This window comes from Dendrobates tinctorius, unplaced genomic scaffold, assembly GCF_039654945.1.
Source record: "Dendrobates tinctorius isolate UK_male_01 unplaced genomic scaffold, ASM3965494v1 ptg000022l, whole genome shotgun sequence".
NCBI lineage: Eukaryota > Metazoa > Chordata > Amphibia > Anura > Dendrobatidae > Dendrobates > Dendrobates tinctorius.
Genome location: NW_027361690.1, coordinates 88,856,205 through 88,873,113, shown reverse-complemented (window position 1 = coordinate 88,873,113; position 16,909 = coordinate 88,856,205). Strand labels below are relative to the sequence as shown.

At 44.3% G+C, this 16,909-nt stretch overlaps 2 protein-coding genes across 2 annotated transcripts in view; both read right to left on the bottom strand.

Moving 5' to 3' along the window:
- SLC24A1 (solute carrier family 24 member 1) overlaps positions 1-16,909 on the bottom strand; it is a 128,178-nt gene that overhangs the window by 110,519 nt on the left and 750 nt on the right. The window lies entirely within an intron of this gene.
- Positions 4,016-5,963, bottom strand: LOC141084434 (uncharacterized). The gene is made up of 2 exons (XM_073569159.1): positions 4,553-5,963; positions 4,016-4,458 (listed from the first exon to the last, which is right to left on the bottom strand). Exons 1-2 carry the CDS (start codon positions 5,451-5,453, stop codon positions 4,016-4,018), a joined length of 1,344 nt encoding a protein of 447 aa, XP_073425260.1. The 5' UTR covers positions 5,454-5,963.

Here is a 16,909-nt window from a genome sequence, read left to right as displayed (position 1 = left end):
GGGTTAGGGGTGTGTTGGGGTTAGGGTTGGAGTTAGAATTGGGGGGTTTCCACTGTTTGGGCACATTAGGTGCTCTCCAAACGCAACATGGCGTCTGATCTCAATCCCAGCCAATTCTGCGTTGAAAAAGTCAAACGGTGCTCCTTCCCTTCCAAGTTCTGTTATGCGCCCAAACAGTGCTTTACCCCCATATATGGGGTATCAGCCTACTCAGGACAAATTGCAAAACAACTTTTGGGGTCCAATTTCTCCTGTTACCCTTAGGAAAATAAAAAAATTGGGGGCAAAAACATCATTTTTGTGGAAAAAAAATATGATTTTTTTAATTTTCACTCCCGGGCGTTATAAACTTCTGTGAAGCACTTGGGAATTCAAAGTGCTCACCACACATCTAGATAAGTTCCGTGGGGGGGTCTAGTTTCCAAAATGGGGTCACTTGTGGGAGTTTCAACAGTTTAGGCACATCAGAGGCTCTCCAAAAGCGACATGACACCCGCAGACCATTCCATCAAAGTCTGCATTCCAAAACGACGTGTGCCCATACGGTTGTTTTCTCACATATATGGGGTATCAGCGTACTCAGGACAAATTGGACAACTTTTGGGGTCCAATTTCTCCTGTTACCCTAGAGAAAATAAAAAAATTGGGGACTAAAAGATCATGTTTATGGAAAAAATATGATTTTTTTTTCACGCCCGGGTGTTATAAACTTCTGTGAAGCCCTTGGGGGTTCAAAGTGCTCACCACACATCTAGATAAGTTCCTTGTGGGGTCTAGTTTCCACATTGGTGTCATTTGTGGGGGGTTTCCACTGTTTTGGCACATCAGGGGCTTTCCAAACGCGACATGGCGTCCGATCTCAATTCCAGCCATAAAAGTCAAATGGCGCTGCTTCCTTTCCGAGCTCTGCCATGCGCCCAAATAGTGGTTTACCCCCACATATGGGGTATGAGCGCACTCAGGACAAATTGCACAATAACTTTTGGGGTCCTGTTTCCCTTGGAAAAATAAAAATTGGGGGTGAAAAGATCATTTTTGGGAAAAAAAAGCCGGATTACTTACCGGTAATGCTCTTTTAATGAGTCCACGACAGCACCCACTGGAGGTATCGGATCCGCCCATTTGGAACAGGAAACCCTACAGGAAAGATAAAAGGGGCGGTCCGCCTTTCCTCCTCAATTTTACGTTTCGGAGTACCAGAAGGACCGCCAAGGATTAGGCAATGTTCTCTTATTTTAACATCTTTCTTATCCATTATTTGGTTGATATACTTTAACTATTAATATTTTTAGGGAGGGAAGTGAGCGGGTGATGTCGTGGACTCATTAAAAGAGCATTACCGGTAAGTAATCCGGCTTTTTACTCTTCGCCACGACAGCACCCACTGGAGAGATTCCAGAGACCATCACCTGGGTGGGACCACTGTGCCAAGGACAGTCCTGCCAAAGCTTAAGTCAGAGGCTGATGAAAGATCAAGTCTATAGTGGTTATAGAAGGTAGAAGGGGATGACCAAACTGCCGCCTTACATATAGTTTCAATCGGAACATCTCCCTTTTCCGCCCAAGAAGTTGCCATTGCCCTGGTGGAATGCGCCCTGATGTTCCCTGGAGGATCTTCGTTTTTTGCGGAGTAGGCTAAACGAATGGCTTCTCTGATCCACCGGGAAATGGTGCTCTTCGTGACTCCATACCCCTTCTTACAGCCCTGAAATGAAACAAATAGGGCCCTACTCTGCCTCCAACTGTTGGACCTCTCAATATATTTTAGGACAGTTCTTTTGACGTCCAGAGTATGGAACTTCTGCTCTTCCGGAGTAGAGGGATTTATATAGAAGGTTGGGAGGAGTATCTCCTGAGATCTATGGTATTTTGTTGCCACTTTTGGCAGGTAGGCAGGGTCTGGTTTTAATACCAATCTGTCTTGGTATTCTTGAAAAAAAAGGTGGATCTATTGACAAGGCCTGGATATCACCCACTCTTCTAGCTGAGGTCAGTGCTACCAAGAGGGCCATTTTAAGTGCTAAGTGTTTGAAGGGTATTGTGTCGATCGGCTCAAAGGGGTCTACCGTTAGGGCGTCTAAGACCAGATTTAGATCCCATGTAGGGACGGAGGGTATGTGGATTGGAGCTATTCGTTCACATGCTGTAATGAATCGAGTTATCCACTTGTTGCCTGCTATATTATGGCCATATAGTGCTCCTAATGCCGATATTTGTACTCTTAGCGTATTTACTGCTAAGCCTAAGTCTTTCCCTTTCTGCAGAAATTCTAAGATTGGGATTATCGGAACTTCTGCTGTATGAGGTACTGTATGGAATTGAAGAAATTTTTTCCATATTCTAGTGTAAATTTGGGTTGTGGACTGTTTTCTACTTTGTAGTAGTGTAGTAATTAAAGACTCAGAGAATCCTCTTGTCCTCAATAACTGCCTCTCAAATTCCACGCCGTCAAGTGCAAGCTGACCACTTGAGGGTGGAAAAAGGGGCCTTGGGAGAGTAGGTTGGGAGTCGAAGGAAGGACCCAAGGATCTGTTATGGACATAATCTGCAGCCACGAAAACCACGGTCTTTTTGGCCAGAACGGTGCTATTAAGATTATCCTTGCTTTGTCGTCTCTGATCTTCCGAATTACTTGAGGTAGGAGGATCAATGGAGGGAACGCATACGCCAGGTTGAAATTCCATGGAGCTAGAAGGGCGTCTAGTATGTCTGGGTGGTCTGATGGAGATAGGGAGGCAAATGTTTTTATCTGCCTGTTCTCCCTTGTGGCGAAAAGGTCCACCTCGGGTTGTCCCCATAGGGCTACTATGTCCCTGAAGACCTTCTGATTGAGGCACCACTCTCCTTGCCGCAGAGTGTGTCGGCTTAGGAAGTCTGCCTTTTGATTGCTCTCGCCTCTGATATGAAGGGCCGAGAGGGACAAAAAATAGTTTTCTGCTAAGTTTAAAATTCTTGCCGCTGAAGACATCAGAGTCTCTGAACGAGTTCCTCCTTGTCTGTTTATATAGGCCACGGTGGTGGTATTGTCCGATAGGATCCTGACATGCTTCTGTTGGAGCTGCGGAAGGAAGTTGTATAGAGCATAGAACACTGCAGTCAGTTCTTTTAAATTGGATGAGTATTCGCATTCCTCTCTATTCCACCTTCCCTGATGAAACTCATTCTCCATGTGGGCTCCCCAGCCCTGGGGACTGGCATCGGTGGTTACGATACAGGATGGAACTATAACCCATGGAACTCCTGAACATAAATGGTCATCATCTAACCACCACTCTAGAGAAGTCAAGACTTCTTGTGACAGGGTTATTTTGCTCTGTAAATGCCCACTATGTTGCTTATCCTCCTGGAGGATCTGGTGTTGTAGTGTACGGACATGGTACTGGGCCCACCGGACTGCTGGGGTGCAAGAATTTAGTGATCCTAATAGTGACATTGCTCCTCTCAAGGACACCCGTGGTCTATCTATAGCTGCTCGTATTTTTTGTTTCGTGAGGGTGATTTTTACCTGAGGTAGTAGACATCTCTGGGTCAAGGAATCTAGTTGAAATCCTAGAAATGTCTGGAGAGATTGTGGATCGAGTCTGGACTTTTGGATATTGATGATCCAGCCAAGGCTCTGAAAAGACGAGATTGCGTCAGTCACGCGTTCGGTACATTGTTTGACTGAATTCCCAATTATTAGGAAGTCGTCTAAATATGGCACGATCAGTGTGTCCTTTTGGCGAAGGTAGGCCATCACTTCTGCCATCACCTTGGTAAATATTCTTGGTGCCGTGGAAAGCCCGAAGGGCATGGCCGCGTATTGGAAATACGTATTGACAAATCCTGCCCTCGACTTCCACTGCGACTCTTAGGTATTTCTGGAATCTATTGTGAATAGGGAGATGATAATAAGCATCTTTTAAATCAATCCCTGCCATTACGCAATTTGGGAACAGAAGCTTTATAGTGGATCTAATTGATTCCATTTTGAAGTTATAATTTTTTATAAATGAATTAAGCTTCTTTAAATTAATTAATTAATGGTTCTAAACGTACCATCTGGTTTAGAAACCAAAAACAGGGGAGAATAAAAGCCTCTACCCTCTTGTCCCTCAGGGACGTCAACTAAAACTTTTTTAGCTAGTAGGACTCGAATCTCGTCTTCGAGAGCCTTTTGCTGAACTGAGGAATTAAGGCGAGTTATAACAAAGAATTCATAAGGGATCTGAAGGAATTCAATCTTTATTCCTTCCCTGATTATGTTCAAAATCCATGGGCTTAACGTAATTTGTTCCCATTTGGTAACAAAAAATTTTAATCTACCCCCAACTGGTGGGTCTAAACTCTTAATTTTTATCTCTCCTATATGTTGGCCCTCTGAAGATGGTACCCTTCTGCTTTTCGTCTTTCGTGGCCCATCTATTCGTTCTGTCCGACTGTCTTCTTCTCCCGAATGGCCGTCTCTTAAAGGTTTTCCTATAAAACGGAATGGGAGAATCACTGAAGGCCTTTTTCCTCTCTTTTGCCTTGGCGAGAATTTCGTCTAAGGCTTTTCCGAAGAGGAACTCACCCTCGCATGGGGTTGCACTAATTTTGGATTTTGATTGTGCGTCCCCTTTCCAGCTTTTTATCCATAGCGCGCGTCTGGCGTTATTCACCAGGGCTGCCGACCTCGCTGCCAGTCTTAGGGTGTCCGCTGAAGCATCTGCCATAAAGGCAGCTGCACCTCTTATCAACGGGATGGCTGCACGCAGTTTCTCCCTTGACATTCTTTGTTCGATCTGCTGATCTAATTGATCTAGCCATACCAGCATTGATCTAGCAGTACATGTGCTGGCTATTGCGGGTTTGAATACCCCGGTGGTGGACTCCCAGGACCTTTTGAGCGAAGATTCTGCCTTTCGGTCTAATGGGTCTGCTAACAATCCTGCGTCCTCGACCGGGATCGAGGTCTGTTTGGAAGTGGAGGCTATGACGGCATCCACCTTTGGTATTTTAGTCCATTTCAATAGGTCTTCATCAGTGAACGGATACTTCCGTTTTGAGGCTGATGGGAGAAAACCTCTCTGGTCGTGCTTTTCCCACTCTCTTTTGATGAGGTCCTTAATTGCCGGTATCACCGGAAATGATCTCTTTTTTTCTGCCAATCCCGCAAACATAATGTCCTGCGCGGTTTGGGCTCCCCTTTCCTCTTCACACCCCATAGTATTTCTAACCGCTTTTACTAGGTTATCTACGCTGTCCAGTGGAAAACATGCGCGACCTTCCATCTCCGAGGATGACGATGAGGACGTGGATGCGGAGCCTGAGTTTAACTCCTGTTCTTCCTCTGACTCTGAACTAACAACGACCTTTTTCTTATGACTGGACTCTGAGGGAGTGCTGGCGCGGTTGATGGCTTGTATCTCCTCCCTAATTATGGCTCGGATATCTTTAGAAGATATCGTCGACCCCTGCCTGGTCTCTTTCATGCATTGTTTGCAGAGTTTTTTGGGGTAGGAGTCAGGGAGAGGCTCTGAACATAATGCGCATTCTTTATGTTTAATTTTTTCTTTTTTCTTTGACTGAAGTGGGAGGTCAAAGGAAAAGAGAGGGGGGGGGAGAGGTTAGCTTAATAGGTAGAGTATATACTTTGCACACTCACCCAGTGAAGCTTAATACCGGGTCGGATGGCTGAGACGGTCTGGATCGGGTTTCTGCTGCCTCGCTCCTGCGGGCAGTCTCTGTCCTGGCGCTGCGGTCCCTGGTGGAATTGCCCCCAGCTGAATCCCCTGCTGGGGCCTGCGACTCCGTGGGGGACGACATGGTTCCATCGTTGCAGCGCTGTTTTATCTTCACTCCTGTCGTGCCCCCGGAAGTCGCCCTGTGTCAGGGCGCATGCGCCGCGTCATCGCCATCCTACCCCGGAAGTTCAACCATTACTTCCGGGGTATAGGAGCGTCGGGCGCCGGCCGGCTCCTGCGCCCCCGCTACTCACACGCGCGGTTCACGCGCTCATGGCTTCACCTCCCACGCTGTATCCACCGAAGGGGGGGGGGGGTGTTCTGCCTCCGGATGCCAGACCGGTCCGCTCCCTGGTAAGACCGGGCGGCCCTCCCCGGACCCGGTCATCACCATTATGCCACCAGACGAGGGGGGAACCGTCAAACGGAATCTCCCCCGACGCTGCTTCCGGACCGCAGCCCCTGCCGTTCCCGAGGAGACCGCACAGGCGGATGCATGGCCCAGGTAAGATCCTGCAGGATCCTGCTCCATTTGGAACAGGAAACCAAAACTGAGGAGGAAAGGCGGACCGCCCCTTTTATCTTTCCTGTAGGGTTTCCTGTTCCAAATGGGCAGATCCGATACCTCCAGTGGGTGCTGTCGTGGCGAAGAGTAAAATATGATTTTTTAATTGTACGGCTATACGTTATAAACTTCTGTGAAGCCCCTGTGGGTTCAAAGTTCTCACCACATATCTAGATAAGTTCCTTGGGGGTCTAGTTTCCAAAATGGGGTCACTTCTGGGGGGTTTCCACTGTTTAGGCACATCAGGGGCTCTCCAAACGTGACATGGCGTCCGATCTGAATTCCAGCCAATTTTGCATTGAAAAAGTCAAACGGCGCTCCTTCCCTTATGAGTTCTGCCATGCGCCGAAACAGTGGTTCCCTCCACATATCAGGTATCAGCGTACTCAGGAGAAATTGCACAATAACTTTTGCAGTCCAATTACCTGAAGTAATTTTTTTTGTGAAAAAAAGTTAAAAGTTCATTTTTTTAAACATTCAAAAAATTCCTGTGAAGCACCTGAAGGGTTAATAAACTTCTTGAATGTGGTTTTGAGCACCTTGAGGGATGCAGTTTTTAGAATGGTGTCACTTTTGGGTATTTTCTATCATATAGACCCCTCAAAGTGACTTCAAATGTGATGTGGTCCGTAAAAATAAAATGGTGTTCTAAAAATGAGAAATCACTGGTCAACTTTTAACCCTCATAACTTCCTAATAAAAATAAATTTTGGTTCCAAAATTGTGCTGATGTAAAGTAAACATATGTGAAATGTTACTTATTAAGTTTTTTGTGTGCCATATCTCTGTGATTTAAGGGCATAAAAATTCAAAGTTGGAAAATTGCAAAATTTTCGCCAAATTTCCGTTTTTTTCACAAAAAAAGCAAGTTATTTGATTGAAATTTTACCACTAACATGAAGTACAATATGTCATGAGAAAACAATGTCAGAATCACCGGGATCCATGGAAGCGTTTCAGAGTTATTGCCTCATAAAGGGACAGTGGTCAGAATTGTAAAAATTGGCCCGGTCATGAACGTGCAAACCACCCTTGGGGGTAAAGGGGTTAAACTCTCAAAATGGCCAGAAAAAATAACTTTCATGTGAAACTCGACAGTTTATTCTTGTTCTTAGAAATGAAGGCTATTCCATGCGAGAGATTGCCAAGAAACTGAAGATTTCCTACAACGGTGTGTACTACTCCCTTCAGAAGAGAGTACATACTCTAACCAGAGTAGAAAGAGAAGTGGGAGGCCCCACTGCAAAACTGAGCAACAAGACAAGTACATTAGAGTCTGTAGTTTGAGAAATCAATGTCTCACAGGTCCTCAACTGGCAGCTTCATTAAATAGTACACCAACATGCCTGTGTCAACGTCTACAGTGAAGAGGCGACTCCGGGATGCTGGCTTTCAGGGCAGAGTGGCAAAGAAAAAGCCATAGCTAAGACTGGCTAATAAAAGGAAAAGATTGATATGGGCAAAAGAACACAGACATTGGACAGAGGAAGATTGGAAAAAAAAGTGTTCTGGACAGACAAATCCAAGTTTGACATGTTTGGATCACACAGAAGAACATTTGTGAGACGCAGAACAACTGAAAAGATGCTGGAAGAGTGCCTGACGCCATCTGTTAAGCATGGTGGAGGTAATGTGATGGTCTGGGGTTGCTTTGGTGCTGGTAAAGTGGGAGATTTGTACAAGGTAAAAGGGATTTTGAATAAGGAAGGCTATCACTCCATTTTGCAATGACATGCCATACCCTGTGGACAGCGCTTGATTGGAGCCAATTTCATCCTACAACAGGACAATGACCCAAAGCACACCTCCAAATTATGCAAGAACTATTTAGGGAAGAAGCAGGCAGCTGGTATTCTATCGGTAATGGAGTGGCCAGCGCAGTCCCTGGATCTCAACCCCATTGAGCGGATGTGGGAGCAGCTTGACCGTATGATATGCAAAAAGTGCCCATCAAGCCAATCCAACTTGTGGGAGGGGCTTCTTGAAGCATGGGGTGAAATTTCTACAGATTACCTCAGCTAATTATCTGCTAGAATGCCAAAGGTCTGCAATGCTGTAATTGCTGCAAAGGGAGCATTCTTTGACGAAAGCAAAGTTTGAAGGAGAATATTATCATTCCAAATAAAAAAAATTTTTTTTAACCTTGTCAATCAATGTCTGGACTAGATTTTAAATTCATTTGGGAACTCATTTGATTAATAAAAGTGTGAGTTTTCTTGGAAAACACAAAATTGTCTGGGTGACCCCAAACTTTTGAACGTTAGTGTATATTTACAACTAGGAAGGTAAGTATGAAGTAATTAATTTGGTGCCTCTAAGGCTGTGTGCACACGCTGCGGATTAGGTGCGGATTCATCCGCGCGGATTTTGTAAAATCAGCAGGTGAAACCGCAGGTCAAAAGTCCTGCGGTTTTACCTGCGGATTGCTCTGCGGTTTTGCCCTGCGGTTTTTCATCTCCTCAATGGAGGAGATGGCAAACCGCAGCGGAATCCGCAGAAAGAATTGACATGTCAATTCTTTCTGCGGATTGAAAACCGCAGATAATCCGCGTGGAAAATTCTGCACCGTCTGCATTGCGGTTTTTGATTCCCATAGGGAATCATGGTACTGTACACCGCTGTGGAACCGCAGCAAAATCCGCAGCGTGTGCATACAGCCTTAAGCCCTTGACACTTTCCCATTGAGATACAGTGACTGTAGCTGGGGTCAGAACATTCAACGCAAAAGCAATCTAGACCTTTAACCTTAGGACACAATGAGATCCAGGAGTAGGATTCCACTTCAAATAAGGTGCTGTATTCGATCCGCTGACTTTTCTCCAAAAATTTGATTAGCAAGGAAAAAATGTCCCCAATTTTCAATATTGTACAGCTTGTGATTGTTCAGAAAATAAACATGGGAGAGAGTAGAGTGAGAGAGAAACCCACTGACCATAAGAACTTACACTCTACAGGAGAGAGGACCCCACTGATCATAACAGCTTACACTTTACAGGAGAGAGAGAGAGGACCTCACTGATTATAACAGCTTACACTCTACAGGAGAGAGAGGACCTCACTGATCATAACAGCTTACACTTTACAGGAGAGAGAGAGAGGACCTCACTGATTATAACAGCTTACACTCTACAGGAGAGAGAGAGGACCCCACTGATCATAACAGCTTACACTTTACAGGAGAGAGAGAGAGGACATCACTGATTATAACAGCTTACACTCTACAGGAGAGAGAGAGGACCTCACTGATCATAACAGTTTACACTCTACAGGAGAGAGAGAGGACCCTGCTGACCTTAAGAGCTTAGACTCTACAGGAGAGAGAGAGGACCCTGCTGACCATAAGAGCTTACACTCTACAGGAGAGAGAGAGGACCCCACTGATCATAACAGCTTACACTTTACAGGAGAGAGAGAGAGGACCTCACTGATTATAAAAGCTTACACTCTACAGGAGAGAGAGAGGACCTCACTGATTATAACAGCTTACACTCTACAGTAGAGAGAGAGGACCCCACTGATCATAACAGCTTACACTTTACAGGAGAGAGAGAGAGGACCTCACTGATTATAACAGCTTACCCTCTACAGGAGAGAGAGAGGACCTCACTGATCATAACAGTTTACACTCTATAGGAGAGAGAGAGGACCCTGCTGACCTTAAGAGCTTACACTCTACAGGAGAGAGAGAGGACCCTGCTGACCATAAGAGCTTACACTCTACAGGAGAGAGGACTCTGCTGACCATAAGAGCTTACATTCTACAGGAGAGAGAGAGGACCCCACTGACCATAAGAGCTTACACTCTACAGGAGAGAGAGAGAGGACCTCACTGATTATAAAAGCTTACACTCTACAGGAGAGAGAGAGGACCTCACTGATTATAACAGCTTACACTCTACAGTAGAGAGAGAGGACCCCACTGATCATAACAGCTTACACTTTACAGGAGAGAGAGAGAGGACCTCACTGATTATAACAGCTTACCCTCTACAGGAGAGAGAGAGGACCTCACTGATCATAACAGTTTACACTCTACAGGAGAGAGAGAGGACCCTGCTGACCTTAAGAGCTTACACTCTACAGGAGAGAGAGAGGACCCTGCTGACCATAAGAGCTTACACTCTACAGGAGAGAGGACTCTGCTGACCATAAGAGCTTACATTCTACAGGAGAGAGAGAGGACCCCACTGACCATAAGAGCTTACACTCTACAGGAGAGAGACTTTCCCAGTGACTCTACAGATAGAAAACGTCTCTGATCTGTGATTCCCCTGGTACTGATCACCACTGTACAAGGTGTGATAATCTGCTAGGTGTCCCAGCTGCAGGGCATTATGGGGAAACCTGCTTGGCCATGTAAAAAGACATTAGCCCACCCTTTGATGCTTCAGCAGTGTGGGAAATGGTGTTGGGCAAGTTGTTTTTTTTTGTGTATAGTGGATCAAATCTCAAAGTGTTTGAATTTGAAGTAGATTCTTAGTGGGGAAAATTAAGACCGCTGTTTCAGACTGTTTTATCCTTTTTTCTTCTCCTGTCTTTTCCATCCCCTCTCCCCCTTTCTTAACTTTCTATTCTCCCCTATCTCCTCGTTCTCTAAGATATCCAGTTTATAAAACTTTCTCCATTACAATAATGCTGTTAGGATTTTCTACCTAACTTCTTTACCTATACCCGTATACACTCGAGTATAAGCCGACCCGAACATAGGCCAAGTCACCTAATTTTACCACAAAAAACTGGGAAAACTTATTGGCTCGAATATAAGCTTGGTATGCATGGACCCTCATCCCTATCCTGGTATGCATGGCCTCTTCATCCTTATACTGGTAAGCATGGCCCACTCATCCCTATACTGGTATGCATGGCCTCCTCTTCCCCATCCTGGTATGCATGGTCCCCTCATCCCAATCCTGGTATGTATGGCCCCCACCTTTCTCTATCTTGTGTAGGGATTCAACTCGCTCAGGAGCCATGGGAGTCAATCAGGAGGCACGTTCCGTTAAAAGTTCATAGGGTTTATTGCTTCATAACCCATAAAGCAGCAGATAACATAAGGAATAGCCTTTAGGTCAGGTGAAAACAAGCATAAATGTCCATTATTTCAGGCTCAGTCCTGGAGCCTCAGCAAAACACAGGAGGCTTATCCCTCCTCACATACAGCCAATATACATAGGCCTCCCCAGGTCAGCAGCCTCAGCACGTGGTCTTCAGGAAGGCAGCACACCTTCCACCACATAGGCCTGCTGGGACCTTCCACATGGCTCAATCAGATCCATGCTCTCTCTCTCATGTGACCTACTCTGGTTACCTTATATGGACCGTAGCGACGCCCACCGGATCACATGGCTATGACCTCATCACAGGTCCTACAAGCATTCATACACTCTATTAAGGCATTCTAGACACCTCCCCTAGGTGGGTTTGTAGGTAGCTCTCGCTGACACAGTGTAACAACAGCTCAGCAGTGCCTCTGCTGATCAACACACATATTCAAGCTTCCATCCCAAGGCCACCTACCTTGGGATACATAACGGTCATTCAGCATCCTATACCCATTACCACAATGGATATGCCTGTAGGCCCGTCCTGGGACACCCACACAGCGCCCCCTAGCGGACATAGTGGTCACTACACCACACTTGGTATGCATTGCCCCCCCCATCCAAAAAACAATAAAAACTACACAATTCTACTTACCATCCCTGTGCTCCCTCGCAGTGCCCTGTTCTGACGCCAACAGCTCATTTATGCTTGCAAGCAACGCATGGTAGTGACGTCATGCGCTGCTTACAAGCAAAGGACAGCTGCCGGATTACTAACTGTTCTCCATGCGGGGACTATGGGCATGTGGAGCAGTGACTATTCATTGATCTTTAATAGTGGCCACAGTAACCTCAGCCGCTGGCTTGCTGGAGTGGCCAGGCAATCACGTGTTCCCGCTACTAAAGAGAAGTAATATATATTGCTCTCCACGCCCATGGGAGTGGAGAGCAGTGAATGTTCATTCCCTCCAGGTAGGTGTGAAATAGGAACCCAAAATTGTTGGCATACTGGTTCAATATGATAAAGTCCCATATGGCAACCAAAATGCATAAGAAATATCACATAAACGGCATTGTTTTCCACGGCCAATTTTTTAGTGTGCGGGTTCAATATCTTAGCGCCACAATGCCTAAAAAATATAGCATCGCATGGCATCCCGCAATATAGGGTGAAGTGGGATTCCTGCGTCCTTAGATTGTTGCCACTGATTAGACTGGTATATCATGGCTTTAGAAAGTGGAGTTAGGGGCACATGTCTAATACCCAAAATGAGCTAAGATAGACATGTGCCCCTAACTCCCCTGATGAATCTAAAATGAGAAAACGCGTCGGGAGAAATCAATGTCTGGGAATAAACTACTAGTGACATTTCTAAAGTAACGCACTTCTTTTATCCTCATCATCACACGATAGACACACAATTAGAGCAATTCCATATGGAGAATTTAACAGAATTAGACGGCTTTGTTCTGACCAGGAGTCAGCGGTCCACTGCTGGTGCCTTTCAGGCCATTATGGCCTCTAACCCTTGTGGTTTCATGCGTGTTCAATACACTTCCGGGCAGTCGGTCGCTAAGAGGGTGATCTTACCCCATCTCTTTCTTCATAGTAGTCACTCTAGTTACAATACTAACCCCCTTCTGACATTAGACGTACTATCCCGTCTATGTGCCCCTGGACAGGATAGTACGTCATGGGCGATAAGCCGCGCTCACGGGTGGAGCGCGGCTGATTGCGGCTGGGTGTTAACTGATTCTTACAGCTGACACCCGGCACTAAGTGCCAGGTGCGGTCACGGACTGCTCCTGGCACTTTAACCCCCGGAACACTGCGATTAAATATGATTGCAGAATTCCTGAGATGGCAGAGGTACTGATAGCCCCTCTGCCTTTGGATCGGAGACCCAGCGGCAGACCCAGGTCAGTGTAATAGAAACTGCAGCGTTGACAGCTTCTAAAGCATACAGATCTGCATGCTATAGAAGCGATCAGCCTGCACAAAAAGAGTGTCCCATAGTGGGAAAAAGTAAGAAATTTAAAAAAAATAAATAATTGTAAAAATATTTCAAAAAATAATAATAAAAATTCAATATTTATTCCATCAATAAATATTTGAATTTAAAAAAAAATCTAAACAATAAAAGTACACATATTTAGTATCGCCATATCCGTAACGACCCGCCCTATAAAACTGTCCCACTAGTTAACACCTTTAGTGAACACCATTAAAAAAACAAAAAAAAAACAATGCTTTATCATCACACTGCCAAACAAAAAGTGGAATAACACGTGATCAAAAAGACGGATATAAATAAACATGGTACCGCTGAAAACGTCATCTTGTCCGGCAAAAAACAAGCTGCCACACAGCATCATCACAGGAAAAATAAAAAAGTTATAGCTGTCAGACTAAAGCGATGCAAAAATAATTATTTTTTATATAAGTTTTTATTGTATAAAAGCGCCAAAATATAAAAAAAGATATAAATGAGGTATCGCTGTAATCGTACTGACCCGAAGAATAAAACCGCTTTATCAATTTTACCACACGTGGAACATTATAAACGCCCCCCCCAAAGAAATTCATGAATTGCTGTTTTTTTTTCATTCTGCGTCCCAAAAATTGAAATAAAAAGCTATCAAAAATGTCATGTGCCCAAAAATGGTACCAATAAAAACGTCAACTTGTCCCGCAAAAAACAAGACCTCACATGACTCTGTGGGTCAAAATATGGAAAAATTATAGTTCTCAAAATGTGGTGATGCAAAAACTATTTTTTTGTAATAAAAAGCGTCTTTTAGTGTGTGACAGCTGCCAAATATAAAAACTCGCTATAAATAGTAAATCAAACCCCCCGTTATCACCCCCTTGGTTAGGGAAAAATAATAAAATAAAAAAATGTATATATTTCCATTTTCCAGTTAGGGTTGGGGCTAAAGTTAGGATTACGGTTACTGTTGGGATTAATGTTAGGTTTGTGGTTAGGGTTGGAGTTAGAATTGTTGGGTTTCCACTGTTCTGGCACATCAGGGGCTTTTCAAACGCGACATGGCGTCTTTTCTCAATTCCAGCCAATTTTGCATTGAAAAGTCAAACGGTGCTCCTTCCCTTCCGAGCTCTGCCATGTGCCCAAACAGTGGTTTACACCCACATATGGGGTATCAGCATACTTAGGACAAATTGCACAACAACTTTTGGGGTCCAATTTCTCCTGTTACCCTTGGGAAAATAAAAAATTAGGGGCGAAAAATAATTTTTGTGAAAAAAAATGATTTTTTTTTATTTTTACAGCTCTACATTATAAACTTCTGTGAAGCACTTGGGGGTTCAAAGTGCTCACCACACATCTAGATAAGTTTCTTAGGGGGTCTACTTTCCAAAATGGTGTCACTTGTGGGGGGTTTCCACTGTTTAGGCACATCTGGGGCTCTCCAAACGCGACATGGCGTCCGATCTCAATTCCAGCCAATTTTGCATTGAAAAGTTAAACGGCGCTGCTTCCCTTCCGAGCTCTGCCATGCGCCCAAATAGTGGTTTATCTGCATATATTGGGTGTCAGCGTACTCAGGACATATTGTACAACAACTTTTGGGGTCCAATTTCTCCTGTTACCCTAGTTAAAATAAAACAAATTGAATGTGAAGTAATTTTTTTGTGAAAAAAAGTTAAATGTTCATTTTTTTTTAAACATTCCAAAAATTCCTGTGAAGCACCTGAAGGGTTAATAAACTTCTTGAATGTGGTTTTGAGCACCTTGAGGGGTGCAGTTTTTAGAATGGTTTCACTTTTGGGTATTTTCTATCAAATAGACCCCTCAAAGTGACTTCAAATGTGATGTGGCCCCTAAAAAAATGGTGTTGTAAAAATGAGAAATCGCTGGTCAACTTTTAACCCTTATGACTTCCTAACAAAAAAAAAATTTTGGTTCCAAAATTGTGCTGATATAAAGTAGACATGTGGGAAATGTTACTTATTAAGTATTTTGTGTGACATATCTCTGTGATTTAAGGGCATTAAAATTCAAAGTTGGAAAATTTTGAAATTTTCAAAACTTTCGCCAAATTTCCATTTTTTTTCACAAATAATTAAAAGTAATATCAAACAAATTTTACCACTAACATGAAGTACAATATGTCACGAGAAAAGAGAGTCAGAATCACCGGGATCCATGGAAGCGTTCCAGAGTTAATACCACATAAAGAGACAGTGGTCAGAATTCTAAAAATTGGCCTGGTCATTAATGTGCAAACCACCCTTGGGGGTAAAGGGGTTAAAGGAGTTTTTCAAGGAATAAAAATTATTTTAAAAGGCCCAGCCTGGAATAAAAATAAATCAGGTAATAATCACCTTCACTGACCACTCACAGCTCTTTTCCTGCATTTACCAAATCCACTCTGGCTCCTGCTTGCTGGTCAAGTCTGCAAAACTGGCAGAAAATATCCAGTTAGTCAATAACTGTGCAAAGTGGCCATTGATTGATGTGGTCATTTAGTGCCATTTTTGGTGGGTCAGACAGAAACCAGGAAATCAGAGAGGCGGAGTATAATTTGTTACTTTTTTACCAATAAAAGTAACGTAGATCTTTAAAAAATAATTTTTATCCCTTGGGTGACCCCGAGGTTCTCCAGTGGGACAATCTGCAGTGTGTTACAGTAGTAGCAAAGTGGATGAAATGTTCCCAAATCTGTGTCGATCTCAGAATGAAGCTCAGATCACATTTATCCTGGGCGCTACGCTGAGCGCTGCATGTGTTTCTGTCTCAGTACTTAAAAAAAAAAGAGATTCAGACCAAACTTCCGATAGCGTCATTCAGTAAAATGAGGCGGCGGGGTCATTTTGGTCTCAGTCTTGTCTTTTTTAGGTGGACACGATAGCTTGGTACACAACACTTTTGTGTTCTAAAAAATAAGCACATTGCCAGAACAGAGGCCAAAATGACCCTCATTATACTGATACTCATTACAAGTTCGGTCTGAATGCCATTATTTTGAGGATTGAGATGGAAAAACGGAAGCAGTGCTCAGCGTACAGAACAGTATGGCCGGGATCACACATGCAGCTGCATAGCAAGACATGGAGCCGCACGCTCCACTCCCGAGTGTCGGCAGCAGTGTCGGGTATTAACATGCGAGACGTGGTCGAGTTTCTCGCATGTGTGATCCCGGCCTATAAATGTGAATCCGGCCCAATGGGTGTGCTAAGGATTTAAAAGGGCTGTCCCCCTTCAGAAAAGCTTATCATACAAGCTCTGTTAGTAGTAAAAAATAAAACCACAGCTCTACTCACCCTCCCCTGGTCCATCATTGAAGCTTTGCCGCTGCTCAACCTGTTGTTTTCTGCAACTCTGACATCACGTCAACAGCACTGCAGCCAATCAGTGAGCTCAGCAGATCTGTCCCTGTAGACAGCACAAGCCGCTGAGGTTACTCATTGCCTGCAACCCTGCAGACAACAGGAGCAGCGGCGATGCAGCACTGGTCCTGGGGAGAGTGAGCAAAGCATTGTTTTAAACTACTCACAGAGAGTTTAGGAAAAACATTTTTTAAAATGGGCAACCCCCAGGTACTTAGAGGGGACCTTCCATTTAGGCAATAAG

Excerpts from the sequence above, each read along its gene's own strand:
- LOC141084434 (XM_073569159.1), bottom strand. The coding sequence starts at position 5,453 with ATGAAAGAGACCAGGCAGGGGTCGACGATATCTTCTAAAGATATCCGA. Across the intron at positions 4,459-4,552 it reads TAGTGCAACCCCATGCGAGG|GAAAACCTTTAAGAGACGGC; the intron begins GTGAGTTCCTCT and ends TCCGTTTTATAG.